Source organism: Gasterosteus aculeatus, chromosome 2 (assembly GCF_964276395.1).
Source record: "Gasterosteus aculeatus chromosome 2, fGasAcu3.hap1.1, whole genome shotgun sequence".
In the NCBI taxonomy this organism is placed as follows: domain Eukaryota; kingdom Metazoa; phylum Chordata; class Actinopteri; order Perciformes; family Gasterosteidae; genus Gasterosteus; species Gasterosteus aculeatus.
In genome coordinates this window covers 11,400,273-11,416,493 of record NC_135689.1, presented here as the reverse complement: position 1 = coordinate 11,416,493, position 16,221 = coordinate 11,400,273, and the positions used below count along the sequence as shown (strand labels likewise).

Here is a 16,221-nt window from a genome sequence, read left to right as displayed (position 1 = left end):
TGTTTTCTGTCTTAGGTGAGACACTGGTCAACGTGTTGGACTGCAAGAAGGATATGGGCATGTGGCATGGCGTCTTAACGGTGAGCTGAATGCAACAGATTGGTTGACCTTTTTCAACTTGGGTTTGTAGCACAAGGTGACATTGGCAATATGTTTATTTTTTCCAGAGTGTCATGAACAGAATCCACACCATCACGGTGCCGTATGCGGTCATGAAAGCATGTCCCATGTCCTGGGTGCAGAGGGTCCACATTCACAAAGGTTTCAGCCAATGTCCAATCTCACTTCATTATTTCAAAGACAAAATAGAAGCTTTTTTTGCGAATGTATATATACTGCAAAAACATGTATTTGTTGGAAACAGTGAATATATTGACAGTTTTGTTTTTAATGAAAAACACTCAACATGTGCAGCACATAACATCCCCTTTTATCCAATAGCACGTGTGGCGTTGGTGAAGTGCCGTGACCTCCACTGGGCCATGATGGCTCACAAGGACCAGAGGGACAGCAGCCTGTCCTCCATCCGTATGCTTATTGTGGCTGATGGAGCAAACCCATGTGAGTCCCATGCTCTTTGTAATAAAGAACTGCCGTGGTATAAACTTGTATGCATGACTATTTCAACCTGTTTTGGAAATGTGTTTTATCTCATTCTTTTGTTATCAGGGTCGGTGTCGTCATGTGATGCCTTCCTGAACGTGTTTCAGTCTCACGGTCTGAAGCCTGAGGTGATCTGCCCATGCGCCACCTCTCCTGAGGCCCTGACTGTGGCCATACGCAGGTACGTGTGAATTCTCACACGCTCTGGGATAAGACACGGGCAAAGACGTTAGTTTAAATTAACAATAAGCTCTAGGATATAATAACGCCACTACTTAGTACATCAAAACAAAACCACCTCTTGACTATGTTCCAAGATAAAACCACTGACACCACAAGACTTCGGGACTTGTTTATCACTAGACTACTATTCCCTCCCTGCTCCTGCCCTGCTTGACCCATCATTATTTCCATCACCACATCACTTCTCTTTGTGCTCTCCCTGCAGGCCTGGTGCACGAGGAGCTCCTCTACCAGCCAGAGCCATCCTGTCCATGGGCGGACTGAGCCACGGCGTGATCAGGGTGAACACAGAGGACAAGAACTCTGCTCTCACTGTTCAAGACGTGGGACACATCATGCCTGGAGGTGGGTATTAAATGGCATTGCAACCTGCCTTTCCTAACATTAATTGTTTATCTTACATTTTATGAGAATACATGTGTTGAATTATACCCAATGTTTCAATCTGTTATCTTGTTTCAGCCCTGATGTGCATTGTGAAGCCGGACGGTCCTCCTCAGCTGTGCAAGACGGATGAAATAGGAGAGATTGTTATCAACTCTCGGGCTGGAGGCACCATGTACTATGGCCTGCACGGCGTCACCAAAAACACATTTGAGGTATGTCAGTGTGGGCTGGGATCAGTCTCTGTCCCGCTACACTCTGAACGGTATAAGCTGGTTCAGAAAATGCACGGATGGGAAAGAACACATGCTTAAATGATGGAGTCGAACTGTTGCTTTTTCATTGTATGACTTAAGTAGTATCACAATTCTAATAAATATAAGATATTCTAATTATCATAGTAGATCAGGATGTTTTACGCTGTGGATTTAAGTCCAACCGGTAATTTTTCCATAGGTGATCCCTGTCAACCAAGCCGGAGCACCAATAGGAGAAATTCCGTTCAGCCGGACGGGTCTGCTTGGATTTGTAGGACCGGTGAGCGAGAGAGATTAAAGACTTTGCCTTCTGAGATTCATCAAATGAATGAAGTGAGGTTTTTTTTACGGAGTTCAACTGTTTTCTCCGCAGGGAAGTCTGGTGTTTGTTGTGGGGAAGATCGAGGGGCTGCTGATGGTGAGCGGGCGGCGCCACAACGCCGACGACCTTGTGGCCACCGCACTGGCGGTGGAGCCGGTTAAAACTGTTTACAGAGGGAGGTGAGTCACTGACTGCTCCTCCTTGTGAGCCAATGTGCTTTGTGTCTGTGTAAATGTTCACCTCAAAACTGCATGGATGCATATCAATACAAATATGGGCACCATAACAGCCAAACTCAACAATACCTCGAACACCCTGTGGTCTGTGTGTGTGTGTGTCACTGAGTGTGAGTGCTCATCTATTGTTTTGCCATTGGTGCAGGATCGCTGTGTTCTCAGTGACGGTGTTTTATGATGAGAGGATAGTGATCGTGGCAGAGCAGAGGCCCGACGCCAGTGAGGAAGACAGCTTCCAGTGGATGAGTCGAGTACTGCAGGTAACATCATATGCATGGAAACTTACTACTGAGTGAAGTCGGAGCTTTTTATTTTTGCAGAACAGTCATATTTGGAGCCGTCAGTTCAAAGTTCTCCTGTCAGAACAGAGGCAGGAAAAAAAAGCTTGTTCCCCTACAGTTGCTACAATTAACTACAAAATGCGAGATCACAATGCTGCCTTGTGAATGCACTGAAGTAATGCATTACATTGTATTGATTGTTGCTGCTTTGATTGGTAAAAAGTTTACAATAACCATATAGACTTTGCTATCATTAAACAACAACCCATTTTCTTTACAGGCCATCGACAGTATCCACCAAGTCGGCCTGTACTGCCTCGCTCTAGTCCCGGCCAACACCCTCCCAAAGACGCCTCTCGGAGGCATCCACATCTGTGAAACCAAGCAGAACTTCCTGGAGGGAAACCTGCACCCCTGTAATATCCTGCTGTGCCCACACACCTGTGTCACCAACATGCCCAAGCCACGCCAGAAGCAACCAGGTAGTCCACCTTAGACCATAGCCAGTGGCGTTTACGATAGAACATCATGAAAAAGACTACCCAAGTATGCCGCTAAAGGACCTCGTCTTTGATGTGTTCAGTGGATGTCGGACCCGCCTCTATGCTGGTTGGCAACTTGGTGGCAGGGAAACGGATCGCCCAGGCAACAGGCAGAGAGCTTGGCATGGTGGAGGACCAGGATCTGATCCGAAAGGTACAGCCTGCAACACACACCTGAACCACACTTTGACCTCACATCAAAGCACGTAAAATAATATTCAGAAGTTTAATACAATGGACTTCTCTTTCTCAACGGTATAACATATTTGTATGAACTGTATGCTGTTGCTGTCATTACTCACTGTATATTATTCACAATATTACAGCATCAGTGATTAGCTGATTAGTTACGGGATTTATCACACAAAAAAGCCAAATATTTGACGTTTTTTAACACTATTGTTAACTGGGTATTTCCATGTTTTGGACTGTTTGTCGGACAAAATACAACCTTGGAACTCGGATTCTATTTATTTCCTGATGTTTACGCTTCAAGAATCTAGAAAATAATTGAATAACGTAGTTACAAATCTCTTTAAATCGAATTGAATGTGTTGAAGAATCGAGTCCCAGTTAATACTATGTCTGATCCTAAATCTCTTGTTCTACCTTTTTAACTTTGCTTGGGTTGGGCTGTAGCTCTGTATGTGGCCCACCATGATGGTAAGGCTCTAGCCTGAACCCCACCCGTCTGTGCTTCTCCTGCTTCTGTCAGTCAGCTTTTTGCAGCCGCGACAGCCTGACGGCCACCAGCAGCAGCTTTGGCCCAACGCACAGAGATATATATTTATATTTCCAGGCTGGTTCCTTGGCCAGCAGGGGTCCACACACTTAAACTCACTAATAAACTCAAGTTAAACATCACTTTAGACTCATCAGTGTCACATAACAGACTCGCTGCTATCACCTTTTTGAAAAGAGGCGTTTGCCAGCAGCCTATTCGTTTTACAGAACCTAAAGCTTTGGAGTTCATTAATTGACATTCATCTAAATTAGTAAAAGTTGTCTTTCTTTTTAAGTAAGTGGTTATAAATGGTCTGCTACCGTATGTGACCACCGAAGAGCATCTTATCGCATACTGCTACGCTTAATGCTAATAAACCCCATAGAGGTGTTGATCAGGAACATCTTTGTGTGCACCTCTGCTCGCTGTGTTCACTGTGATGCTCCCATGTGTAGCATGGCTTGATGAGTGCTCAGGGTAGACGTTCTGCATGATGTGACTCCTGAAGCATTGGTGACCTGAGCGCGCCCTGAGAGAGAGAGAGAGAGAGAGAGAGTGAGCAAGAGAGAGAACGGCTGGACTTGGCTGGACTGGCCATCAATATTAATAGGACACTTCTGTAAAACGATTTTGTCAACGTCAGGTACTAACTTTATTTTTGTTTATTGACGTTTCAGCTTTACTTGGCGTCTGTCTTTAACAGACTTTCTTTACATTCACGTCATGTCTTTTTCAATCCTTCCATCAGCCAGTTCATTGGCTTATTGATAATACTTATCAAGAGGTTAATATTAAATTCCATTCAATCCTGAAAATACTAAATCACCATTCACATTAAATACTTTAAAAGTGATAACTATGAATAATGGCTGCAGTGAATTTAGTAAAATGACATATCTGATATGCATTTATTTCCTTTTTATATTTAATTCTAAAAATAGCTATTGGAATTTTCCCCTGAGAAATTTTGGCCAAAGAGGCACTAAAAGGCTTTTCAAGGTTGTCCTACCCCTTTTGTTTTAAAGGCCCTGGTTGCAGATGGTCTCTGCTTACTTACCCCGCACTACGAGGTTCTGTAGACGTACTCCGGTCGTGTGTCTCCCTGGCGATGTCACAGAATGTCTTTTGTCTTTTCTCTATTCCACACAGTCTGTTGACTAAATATATCTGTTCCACTAAGATCCGTCTATATATAGCTGGATCATGTGTAGGGAGGCATTTTTTATGTGTTTTATCTGTTGGATCCTTTTTGAATGGATTATTATTTGCCACCGATGAAACTGTGTTTTTTGTGTGTGCAATAGCTGTATTGAGTGAGTCCACCATTAATGTTTGTGTGATGACACACTCTCTTTACCAGCACCAGTTTTTGTCTGAAGCTCTGCAATGGAGAGCTCAAACGGACCCGGACCACATACTGTATGTGCTGCTCAATGCCAAGGTAGATATCTCACTCACTCACTCACTCACTCACACACACACGTGTATCTGAAAGTGTGTTAGTAATAACATACATAATGCCTGCCTTTACTCCGTGTACCTTTTTAAATGGTGATCCACTATATTTTGTTGGGAGAGTTCAGCTGTATTTCCTCACTTTTAGGGAGTGGCAGTGTGCACCGCTACTTGTGCACAGCTGCACAAGAGGGCAGAGAAAATCACAGCTACACTGATGGAGAGAGGAGGCCTCAACACAGGGGACAATGTGGTGCTGCTTTATCCCCCAGGTAAAAACACACACATCACAGACATCTCATCACGGACATCTCTCCGTGTTTCAGTTCCAACGGCTCATGTCTTTCTGTTATCTCTGCAGGCATTGACCTTATAGCTGCCTTCTATGGCTGTCTCTACGCGGGGGTCATCCCTGTGACGGTGAGGCCGCCCCACCCACAGAACCTGGCTGCCACTCTCCCCACGGTCCGCATGATCATTGACGTGAGTGCCACCCACTGGTTTTCTAAATACTGCTTCCATTACACAGGCCTTTTTTCAGTCAGCCATTACCAAAGCACACTAGATTAATTCACATACAATTATTGAAGGACAACAAATCTGCATTTGTTCTATCTCATGATCCGTCGGCTGCACTGCTATAATCTATATTTGATTTTGTGCTATTTCATCTTTTTTTTTGTTTTGTGGAAACAAATCATCCAAAATACATATTTAGGTCTTTGTTTTACCACTTTGTTTTGTAGATTTCTCCTAAAACATGGCATTCGATAATAACAATAATTCATTTGCCCTTTTCTCAAAATGTTTTTTTCCTCGTAATCTGAGCCAGGAAACTCCACATTTGCACCAAACATTCCAGTTTAATTTCCATCTGTATTCTGATGTACTGAGGGGTTGGTTCATGTATCATTTACTGCCTGATTTATTCACATTTTAGTACTAAGAAAATGTCAGAAATAGATTTTTGGCAGTATTTACTGATTTATGGAGTGAGTAGAGATATCCCAAAAAACTGTAGACTCTAATGTGTGTCAAATTTAAATCAAAATTCAAACCTGGTTTCATCCAATGTTCAGATATTGGTTCACAAGTGTGCACATTGGAAAATACTTAATGAAATAATGTGTAATTTGCACATTCAGATATGTACATTTTCAGAAAACTTTCGTTATATTATAAATATTATATTATACGTTATATTAAATATTCGTTATCCTGTAAATAATCAACTGATACATGGTGATATATTAGTTACATCTTTTACTTTATTTACCATTTTAATTTTTTTTAAATTATTATATTGCTCTCAAGGACCACTGGAGCGATCTGCTATAGTTGTCAAAGTGCCATGAAGTAAGTAACTGACTCCCAACCAGACTCAGTGAAATACCTTCATGGTTTCCCTGGAGGGAAACCAATCAAGTAGAATGTCACCAAAGGGATCAATAAAGTATAACAATGATTAAATGCCTTTTATTTCAGTGATGGAAGGAGGATTTGTACCAGAGGTCATTGTTAAAATGGTATTTTATTACCTTGGATGACCTCCTTTTATGTATGTTACAGGTGAGCAAAGCAGCCTGCATCCTCACCACTCAGCCTCTCATGAGGATCCTCAGGTCCAGGGAGGCCGCTGCCAGCGTCAACATCAAGACGTGGCCCACGATCATCGACACAGGTGCTTCACATCTGTTCACATATCATTGTGAATGACATCAAGCTGCTGACCTCGGTTGTTATCATACATCTGTGAGAGTGCTTGGATTTAGCACTTGAGACTACAAAATGTGTTCCCCTTCTGTCAACGAGGTGTCCCGTTTGCACTTTGTCTAACTTTAAACCTTTTGGGGAAACCTAAAGTGGACTAAAAGCTACTCCCCGTAGTCCCAGTACTCTGCATCTTGCAAGAGTGATGCTGCACACGAGAAAAACAAAATCACGGAACAATTACCAGGTTACGATGCAATAACACCAATGTAAAACCGTGCAAGTGTGCAATTTATTTCATCCAATAAGAAAATAACAAAACAAATCCCCTTCTCACAGACGATCTCCCCAGAAAGCGGCCTCCAAACATTTATAAACCGCCTACAGCTGAGATGCTGGCCTACCTGGACTTCAGTGTGTCCACCACCGGCATGTTGACTGGAGTCAAGGTAAACGACTCTCCCAAATCCTACGTGTTGTAAGGGACATGTGATCGCTTTAGCCAGAGGGAATTAGATGAAGTGGATTTGCTCTGACGGTATTTTTGACCGTTTATTTCTTGGTAGATGTCTCATGCTGCGATCAGCACTCTGTGCCGCTCCATTAAGCTGCAGTGTGAGCTCTACTCCTCACGCCAAATAGCCATCTGCCTGGACCCATACTGTGGCCTGGGCTTCGTCCTGTGGTGCCTCTCCAGGTAACACACACGCGCACACACACACACACACACACACACACACTGATACTGCTCCTTTAAATATGTGTCTGTAGCCAGTGTGTGTTTTTGTGCTAGTGTTTACTCAGGTCACCAGTCCATCCTTATTCCTCCTCTGGAGCTGGAGAGCTCGCTGCCTCTGTGGCTGAGCACGCTCAGTCAGTACAAGATCAGAGACACCTTCTGCTCCTACTCTGTGATGGAGCTCTGCACCAAAGGTCTGGGAACCCAGACAGAGATGCTGAAGGTCAGAATCACACTTGTGGAATTTAAACAAGTCATAAATATTGTACTTGTGGTTCGGCATAGCTCAATATCTCAATCCACCGTGGCTAATGTCCGCTCATGCAGAGTTAAGCGTGTGAAATAACCTCCGGCCGTGCGCTCCTCCAGGCTCGGGGTCTGAACCTGTCGTGCGTGCGGAGCTGTGTGGTGATAGCGGAGGAGCGTCCTCGTCTCGCTCTCACGCAGTCCTTCTCCAAGCTCTTCAAAGATATCGGCCTTTCCGCGCGTGCCGTCAGCACCGCCTTCGGCTCCCGGGTCAACCTGGCCATCTGCCTGCAGGTTGGTTTCTTCACGCCTACTTCCCAATTCAACGGATCCAAGGGCGTTATCACTGGATGATGATTAATTAACCTCTCTGCATCCCCAGGGCACCGCTGGACCGGACCCCTCCACCGTCTACGTTGACATGAAGTCGCTTCGCCACGACAGGTAAAACTGGTCGACCCAGCTGAGACACAACTGGTGAAAACAAACATGGTCTGTCGGACGGATCGAACAGAATGATTGACGTTTCTTGGCCGTGTCCTTCTTAGGGTGAGGCTTGTGGAACGAGGAGCACCACAGAGTCTTCCCCTCATGGAGTCTGGCACTGTAAGTATTGATTATTGGCACTTTTGCATTATTGCACGGTTGCATTATCTCTAAAGCTAAATTCCAACTTCATGTTGTCTCCTCAAAGATCCTCCCAGGAGTGAGGGTCATCATTGTCAACCCAGAGACCAGAGGGCCGCTGGGAGATTCGCATCTCGGGGAGGTGAGTGGAGAGAGACACGTCATTGGATGCTGACATTTTAACAATGTCCTCATACAATTCTGCAACACACCAAGCGGTTGCACTCGCACAGAGCAACGCGCACAGCAGCTGTTCGACACAGAAATCGATGAATCTGAACGCGAGCAGTCTTAGATTTGAAAACCGTTGTTTCCGTCCCGGCTCAGATCTGGGTGAACAGCCCTCACTGTGCCAGCGGCTACTACACCATCTACGGGGAGGAGAGCCTCCAGGCAGACCACTTCAACACCAAGCTCAGCTTCGGGGAGCCCCACACCCTGTGGGCCAGGACGGGCTACCTGGGCTTCATCAAGAGGACCGAGCTCCTGGATGCGAGCGGAGGTGAAAGGCCATTTGGGAAAAAAGTTGACCGTATTCACCTCCATTGGCCTCTTTCTTTAGCCAGTGTTGGCGGGGGTCAATCGTTATATCGTTATAAACCGATTTATATAAAACATGTCCCTTTTGCATTGAGCTTTTAAGGGTATGTTTTAATTTCCTCTAACTGGTTAAGTCCATACCGATTAAGAGTTGAGTACCTTTGTTCTTCTGCGCCACAGATCGTCACGACGCCTTGTTTGTGGTGGGCTCTCTGGATGAGACGTTGGAGCTGAGGGGGCTTCGCTATCACCCCATTGACATCGAGACGTCAGTGTCACGAGCCCACCGCTGCATCGCAGAAAGGTGAGGTTCTTTCACGCAGTCGCTTTTGCGATTTATGTTTTTCTTCACCCACGGCCTGCAGTTGGCACAGTAACACAGGGAACACGTGACTGAACTCCTCCTTGCTCCTCAGCGCCGTGTTCACGTGGACCAACCTGCTTGTCGTGGTGGCGGAGCTCAGCGGCTCTGAGCAGGAGGCCCTGGACCTGGTGCCCCTCGTCACCAACGTGGTCCTGGAGGAGCACCACCTCATCGTCGGGGTGGTGGTCATCGTGGACCCCGGGGTGATCCCCATCAACTCCAGAGGAGAGAAGCAGAGGATGCACCTGCGAGACTCCTTCCTGGCAGACCAACTGGACCCCATCTACGTGGCCTACAACATGTGATCCGCCCACTGAGGACAATGCAGAAAACTGAGCCAGGCTCCGAGAACAGACGTGAGGGAGACGGACTTTGGGCCCTCGATGCTTGAGCTCAGATACACATCCAAATCAATACCAAGAAGAAATACTGTTTCTTCTTTGCTTCCGGAGGTGGGGGGGGGTTGCCGGTCTTCCTGGTAGTAAATCCGCTCGTCAATTGGAGGAAATTTAGTCTCTTCATTCTCTCCGCGCATCCCACTTCGCCCTCATGGCTCCGATTTGTGTTTTTGAAAGACGATTTTGGTTACCAGCTTCCACCCGCTTTCCGTTCCTCTGTTTTCCTCCTGAGCCCTTCCTCCTCGTCTGCTTTTATTACTTTTTATTTTTCATTAACCTCATTGATTCCTGAAGGCGGTGATGGTGCACTGAAACTGTTGAGAGGAGCTGGAACTTTCATCCTCTTGCACACACAAAGTCCTTGCACCTGTGAGTTTGCATCCCGTCTGAGAGCCCCCTCCTCCATGTTTGCTGCTTTCATGAGAGCAAATCCACATCAGTATTACACGTGGCCACCAGTGAGTGCGGCCCTAGGAGGGTGGTCCTGACCGATTGCCTTCCTCCCCATGGCTTTCAGCCCGCCGCCCACTGGAGACGTGCGCCATCCGCGTTACATAACGTCCTAAAACAATACACTTGAATCATTTGTTGGTGTGGGAAAAGAAAGACTGGCTTCTTAGACACGCAAACCCGTATATTATATTTGATGGGCAGAAAACATTTCAGTCCATGAGACACTTCTTATGATTGTGAATTACTAATACATTTTTTATTTTGAATGCACAGATCTTCAGAAGAAGAAGCCACACCTGGTGTTTAGGTGTGCATGCTCATTTTGAATGCAGTCATTGGAAAAATATGCTGCCCGCACCCACCCAAAAAAAAGAAAAGAAAACCTGTCCTAAGCCATGCGGTCACACAGCAGTGGGTCGGTTCGTAGTCTATACTTCATTTATCGGAGTCTGCTAACGAGGACTGTAACACGAGTGGAAGCTCCCCGACGTTGTTGCAGATAATTGAGCGGTTTTCTTGCTTGAACTGAAGTGAGCCGCTAGCTTTCAGCCTGTGTCGTTTCCCGCTAGTCAATTAGGTAACCGATCTTCAGAAGGCAAGTCAGTGCCTTTTTATCACGCTAACATTAATGCTTAAGAATTTTTAAATAAAAAGAATGAGGAGAGAACTTTGCCTTACTAAACTTGTGGAATTTAGTTCTTATTATGTTTAATCCCTCATTTCTAGCTGTGCGTTTAGTGTATTTAAAGAACTAGTCCACCAATTTTCACTTGTGGGATGGAACGCCAGTTTATAGCTCATAATACACTCGTATCTCTTGTTTTAGAGCAAAGGGGGGAGGGTGGAGGGGTCTACTTTTGCGGTCCTGACTTTCTCATTTCATCATTACCATTTAAACCAATTCTTTCTGAATGTCTAACACTGAAATACCATTAATTAGGAATTAACAATCAATACGGACCCCGTGATTAAAATATGGCCGAATCCTCCTTTTTATATATGGAGGTAATAAGTGAGGGTGATGTTGTCTGTATACTGTATTTTAGAGGTAAAATATTACTAGTGTTAATGTGTACATGGATATGAACTTTGTCGATAAAAACTTGACTGATCTTTCATACTTGACAGCATTGTTCTGCATTGTTAATTTAAAGGTTACACATTGCAAAAGAAACAAATGTTTCAGACTATTTTGGCAGGAACAATGTGCACTTTCCCAATATCATTTTGTGTGTGTGTGTGTGTGTGTGTGTGTGTGTGTGTGCGCGCGCTTGAGGGAGTGCGTGTGCGAGCGTGTGAGTCCAGTTCAACAGTGATACTTGGCTTTACTGGTGCAACAAAGTTTGTCTTTTGTAAGAAAATAATCCCAAAATATTGAACTTTTTTTTTAAATTCTTTTTTTCATGTCGTCACCACTGTATTTTAATTGATTCGATCCCAGTTTGGAATCGGATATGTCTCATGGGGGTTTCATCAAGAAATTCCCGGTATAATCTTTCTTTTAAAATGGCACAACTTCTGCAAACCGTTTTGATTTCAAAGCAGCTTGATGTGAAGCACAACACGTCAGTAAACCACTTTTCATCAGCGACGGGTACTGATGACATGTAGGTGAGCCAGTATTTGGGCACATTATAGCTTCTGAGCTGCTGTGTTATAATTGCTTTGTTGCTACAATTTCACTTCGACAAGTTTTAATAAAGTTTTATAATGTCACGTTGGCCTTCGAAGCCTTTTCAATAGACGTTGGTGCTATTCAATAAGGGAAAGTTGACAGCCTTTTTTCCCTCCAATGTCATAACGCAGAGACGTTTTCTTCCTGTATGTCCTCTTCGTGTGAATATAAGTCATTCTTTTTCCATGCCAACATTTCACTGACTGCTCGGTTCTATAATTGTATATCAATATCAGTTTTCTTCAGCTCCGAGATCTGATCAAAACCCTCCTGGTGAGCAACTCAACATGGACAAAACAACTCTACATATCCACCGTTTCCATTTTTATATTTATTTCAGTTGTCCAATTGTGAGGAATGGCGTGCATTTCAAACCTCAAGTTATTCAAGCACAAAATTTAAATGTACATGTGAGGTAATGAAATTAGGATCTTTCACACAAAAAAGAACCTCAAGGGCCCACAATGTATACCTCAACAACTATCTGTTCACTATGCATCGTCGAGCTGCAGCACAGACATTCTGAACTAGTCAATGGTGCAGTAACTTCTAACATGTCTTACTTGACTAAAAAAAAAAAAAAACTGTCACACTGTTATTGGATGTGTTTCATGTCGAATAAAAAAAGAAAAAAGAAAAATCCTTCGTCAGCGTTTCTCGTGCTTTCTTTCTTATTTTCCTTCCAAACCTCTCTGGAAACTTCAGGAAACTGCTGCTGCATTAAAATAAAAAAGCATCTTCCTTCCACCAGGTGGCAGTCTTACAAGTTCAAGTAAAACTGGATTTCTTTTACTGCAGTTTATGAACATATTAACATAACTTGAGCTTCTACTTTCATATTTTAATAAAAATAATAAGCTCTCTTAAGTAATTGGCTGACGGGTTCCTCCCAACTCTTAATGGTTTTGCATGTTTTATTGATTCTATTACCAGTCAACCTCACTCTTGATAGATCTGGAGGGTGGTGGGTCGGGGGGTGGATGTCTGAGGTGGAGTTGGATTGAGTAGCTAATAGCTAGATTTTTGCTCCCTATGTATTAATTGTATTGTTTGATAATATGTTGTCCATATTCGCTGTTTAGATAAAACCAGCATTTATCACCTGTCCATGCCTAAAATACATCACAAAACTATTTTCACTACGTGTAAATACTAATTCCATTTGAACAGATGAGAAACCTAATGAGCTTGATGTAAATGTATTAATGTGGGTGGACTGCGTGGATGTTCAGCAGCAGCATCGGAGGCACACAGAGCAGAGCTAAGATCAGTCCCGTGTTCAGTCCGTGTGCAGCAGGCGCTGATGCTGTCTGACTGGTGTTCAGCCAAGCTGCATACCTGCTGGTTCTGGCGTACACCCCTGGTTTGCGAGGAACTCCGCACATGTACCCAAAGCTCGTCACTCCGACCAAATAAAACCTGTCTTCGTCCTCGCTGTAACACTGCAGGGGGCCGCCGCTGTCACCCTGGGGCGCACACACACACACACTAGTCACGTCTCGTTGAAATGAAACCTAGAAAGGAGTTTAAAATAATGTAAAGTATCATCACCTGACAGGAATCAGATGCCCCGCTCTCCAGGCCGGCACAGATCATGTTTTCAGTGATGAGGCCATTGTACCAGGTCATCAGGTTACAAGTTCTCCTGTCGATAAGCTCCACCTCAGCTTCCTGCAGCCTGTTAGTCCGCCTCCCTGCAGTTTACCGAGATGGTTATTCACTTATAAAGGGCTGAGCAATTATATATGAGAGCAACATATAAAGGAAGGCAAACGTATAACTATTTACCATTCATAAGCAGTTGAATGTTTTCTAAATTATATAAAGCAGATACAACTATGACTCTTGTCAGCACCCACACATGGAGGCTGGTGTGTCCACAGATCAATTACAATACCTAACCAACCTCTGTAATAGGTGCTCCCCCATCCGGTGATGAAACATTGGCTGAAGTTGAGGATGAACTCATGAGTCACATCATGAGGAGTGCAGACGGGCTGGATGTAGTCAGTGAAGGCAAAGGGAGAGCTGAGGAGGATGAGTGTCACATCGTTGTCGGACGTGACGTCATTGTAGTCCTTGTGCATTTTGACCTTACTGATGGAGCGGATCTGGGTTTGATCTCCTGGAGCAGATAGCGCACGGAGTCCTGCCACCACACGGAAATGGCTTGTGCTGATGCCTCTGGACACAAAACACAATACATTTGAATGTTTAGGACTCAGACTGCCTTCTCCTGTACAAACTAAACCTGCTGTACATGTTCAATCTTCAATCACAAACAAGGCTTGGTGTCATTAGTAACCGTAAACTGGAATCCTTTTAATGTACATATGAAGTGTACGTACTGTACCTCTGTCCTTGTTCCTTTGTGGTGGAAAAGGAGAGGAAAAAACACTAGTATTTACCAGTATATCCTTAACATCTTGATGAGCATACTTCTCTGACACAAATATTGAGGGAACGAGAAAATGGCAAACATCATAGGACATAGGACAACATAGGACATCAATCCTAGCAGACGCCTGCTCGTATGGACGCCTGGTTACATCAAGGTCGGTGGGAGTAGTGTGTACTCACAGGAATTTGTGGAAGCAGTGTGTTGCAGTTAGCACGCTGAGGCTGCTGACAATCGTCCCGCCGCAGTGGTGCATTGACTGGATCTGGATGCTGACCTGCCAAGGCCAAGCCCCCTCGGGAGCCTCCCGGCCCCCCACTATACGGGACAAACCAGGGGGTGCGACTAGGGGTCGCTGCCCACAGCCTCACAAATAGAATTAAAAACAAAAACAAATGCCCATGTAATATTTGAAATTTGATCCCATTGTTTACTCAGTTGGGTACACTGCTGTGGTTGTAGCTGCAGTTAAGGTGTGTGACCCTCCTCACATAAATGACTCTAAATAAGTTCTGACACAATTATCCCATAAGTCAATAGAGACAAAATAAGTCCACAACAAGAAGAAAAACATTTAGTTTATTTTATAACTTGTGAGGATGTGATAAACTTCTAGTAAAGGTGTCTCAAACCAGAGACCCCAAGATTGATGATGCAACTATGGCAACATCGAAGCCCGTACACGCTCCTAGGAGCTGTAACATTAGCTTATTTTTATTTAACTTCGACTTTTTAACGTTTTACATGCTATCTTGTAGCGTAACTTGAACACAGGTACAGTCGTGAAGTCAGTAAAAGGACCCAATCACCCCACATTCACAATTATATTAAGCCACGCTAGCTAGCTAGCTAACTCTGATGGGCGCTAACTAAGTTAGCATTAGCTTGAGCACCCGGACAGTAACCATGGCAGCATGTTATTTATGTAATACGCTAGCCAGCTAGCCGTTGGCTACTCCGTAACACGTACCGGATATCAATTAAGGTAAAAAACGTTATTTTAAAAAGACACAGAGTGTATTCCCCTCCTACGCCGGGTGTTGTACTCACTTTCCTGTGGCGAGGTCAGTGCATTGAAACACAAAGTAATCACAAACAGCAGAAGCGCCTTAAACTCCATTTAGTTTAACGTAAGTTACTGTATATTCTGGCTAATGACGTCACGGGCAGGTGGATCAATTGTAAAATGAACTCTGTAAAGAATCGTTAAAAACAAAGTATATATTATACAAAATGATGATATTACTATCTATTTGAATTTTCGTATTTTTTCATGAGCTTAATTTAGATTCAGTAAAATAATTATTTTATGGTGCCTTAGGTTATATCGCAACAGGATAATGTACGAATTAATCAAATGCTTCTCAGTTCATTTTAATTCAGTTAATTTAGACACACACACTCACACACCCGCACACACACGACAGGTGGCAGGTAGGTAGATTGACAGCTTAATTGGTTATGTGAAAGAGAGCAGTGAGTGATGGTAGCGCAGCATGTCTGATGTGCAGGAAAACAGTCGGCATTACTTAGAGAGAGAGAGAGAGAGAGAGGGAGAGAGATGCTTGTGTCGGAATCACATTGAATAGATCCTAACCCACTTATACTTAACATTGTTACAAACGCATCAGACAGAGTAGACGTTTCATCACACTTGTGCAGTGTGTGATATGATTTTAGTGCGGATCGGAATGAGAGGTGAGAGAGATGTGAACCCTTCCAGCACGAGTCCACAGAGATGCATTTAGCGAACCACACCGAGCGCCTCCGTGCCGCGGGCCCATAAATCACCTTTCACGTTTTTCGCGAAGCGCGCTTGCCGACACTCCCTCAACGTTCTGCTGAGAGGGGGAGATAGCGGCAACAATATGGCGACAACCGCAGTTTCCCCGCAAGCTTTTCCACATCTGCACCTCCCGCATCGTCTTTCCTGATCTGCTGTAAACACTACGAGGTGAGTGTCGTTCGCCATCGTTTGAGAAAACGGCCCGTTTGTTTTGAGGCGACGGTACAATTCTTCGCTG

The 16,221-nt window shown here is 44.3% G+C and overlaps 3 protein-coding genes across 7 annotated transcripts in view; 2 read left to right on the top strand and 1 right to left on the bottom strand.

Moving 5' to 3' along the window:
- Positions 1 to 12,439, top strand: part of dip2ba (disco-interacting protein 2 homolog Ba) — a 31,942-nt gene extending 19,503 nt beyond the window's left edge. The window contains exons 14-38 of the mRNA XM_040192888.2: positions 16 to 80; positions 168 to 261; positions 442 to 561; positions 670 to 784; positions 1,052 to 1,191; positions 1,309 to 1,445; positions 1,687 to 1,767; positions 1,861 to 1,988; positions 2,191 to 2,305; positions 2,607 to 2,808; positions 2,910 to 3,022; positions 4,953 to 5,033; positions 5,196 to 5,319; positions 5,409 to 5,530; positions 6,617 to 6,728; positions 7,097 to 7,206; positions 7,324 to 7,454; positions 7,551 to 7,719; positions 7,866 to 8,036; positions 8,125 to 8,186; positions 8,291 to 8,348; positions 8,437 to 8,511; positions 8,697 to 8,871; positions 9,090 to 9,213; positions 9,326 to 12,439. Of these exons, the coding sequence (XP_040048822.1) occupies positions 16 to 80; positions 168 to 261; positions 442 to 561; positions 670 to 784; positions 1,052 to 1,191; positions 1,309 to 1,445; positions 1,687 to 1,767; positions 1,861 to 1,988; positions 2,191 to 2,305; positions 2,607 to 2,808; positions 2,910 to 3,022; positions 4,953 to 5,033; positions 5,196 to 5,319; positions 5,409 to 5,530; positions 6,617 to 6,728; positions 7,097 to 7,206; positions 7,324 to 7,454; positions 7,551 to 7,719; positions 7,866 to 8,036; positions 8,125 to 8,186; positions 8,291 to 8,348; positions 8,437 to 8,511; positions 8,697 to 8,871; positions 9,090 to 9,213; positions 9,326 to 9,578 (3,077 nt within the window). The 3' untranslated portion in view covers positions 9,579 to 12,439. The remainder of the gene's footprint in view (positions 1 to 15; positions 81 to 167; positions 262 to 441; positions 562 to 669; positions 785 to 1,051; positions 1,192 to 1,308; positions 1,446 to 1,686; positions 1,768 to 1,860; positions 1,989 to 2,190; positions 2,306 to 2,606; positions 2,809 to 2,909; positions 3,023 to 4,952; positions 5,034 to 5,195; positions 5,320 to 5,408; positions 5,531 to 6,616; positions 6,729 to 7,096; positions 7,207 to 7,323; positions 7,455 to 7,550; positions 7,720 to 7,865; positions 8,037 to 8,124; positions 8,187 to 8,290; positions 8,349 to 8,436; positions 8,512 to 8,696; positions 8,872 to 9,089; positions 9,214 to 9,325) is intronic.
- On the bottom strand, positions 12,116 to 15,485 carry LOC120829120 (transmembrane protease serine 11D). Its single transcript, XM_040192961.2, has 5 exons — positions 15,248 to 15,485; positions 14,380 to 14,563; positions 13,706 to 13,983; positions 13,351 to 13,493; positions 12,116 to 13,265 (listed from the first exon to the last, which is right to left on the bottom strand). Exons 1-5 carry the CDS (start codon positions 15,315 to 15,317, stop codon positions 13,002 to 13,004), a joined length of 939 nt encoding a protein of 312 aa, XP_040048895.1. The 5' UTR covers positions 15,318 to 15,485; the 3' UTR covers positions 12,116 to 13,001.
- Positions 15,486 to 15,757: 272 nt separating this feature from the next.
- Positions 15,758 to 16,221, top strand: part of scn8aa (sodium channel, voltage gated, type VIII, alpha subunit a) — a 39,526-nt gene continuing 39,062 nt past the window's right edge. For 2 of the 5 annotated variants that reach the window (XM_078092438.1, XM_040192873.2), the window contains exon 1: positions 16,015 to 16,151. The gene's annotated coding sequence lies outside the window, so the exon portion shown is untranslated. Of the gene's footprint in view, positions 16,152 to 16,221 lie in introns of all 5 variants that reach the window. The other 3 variants (XM_078092451.1, XM_040192871.2, XM_078092427.1) reach the window with 3 other exon arrangements.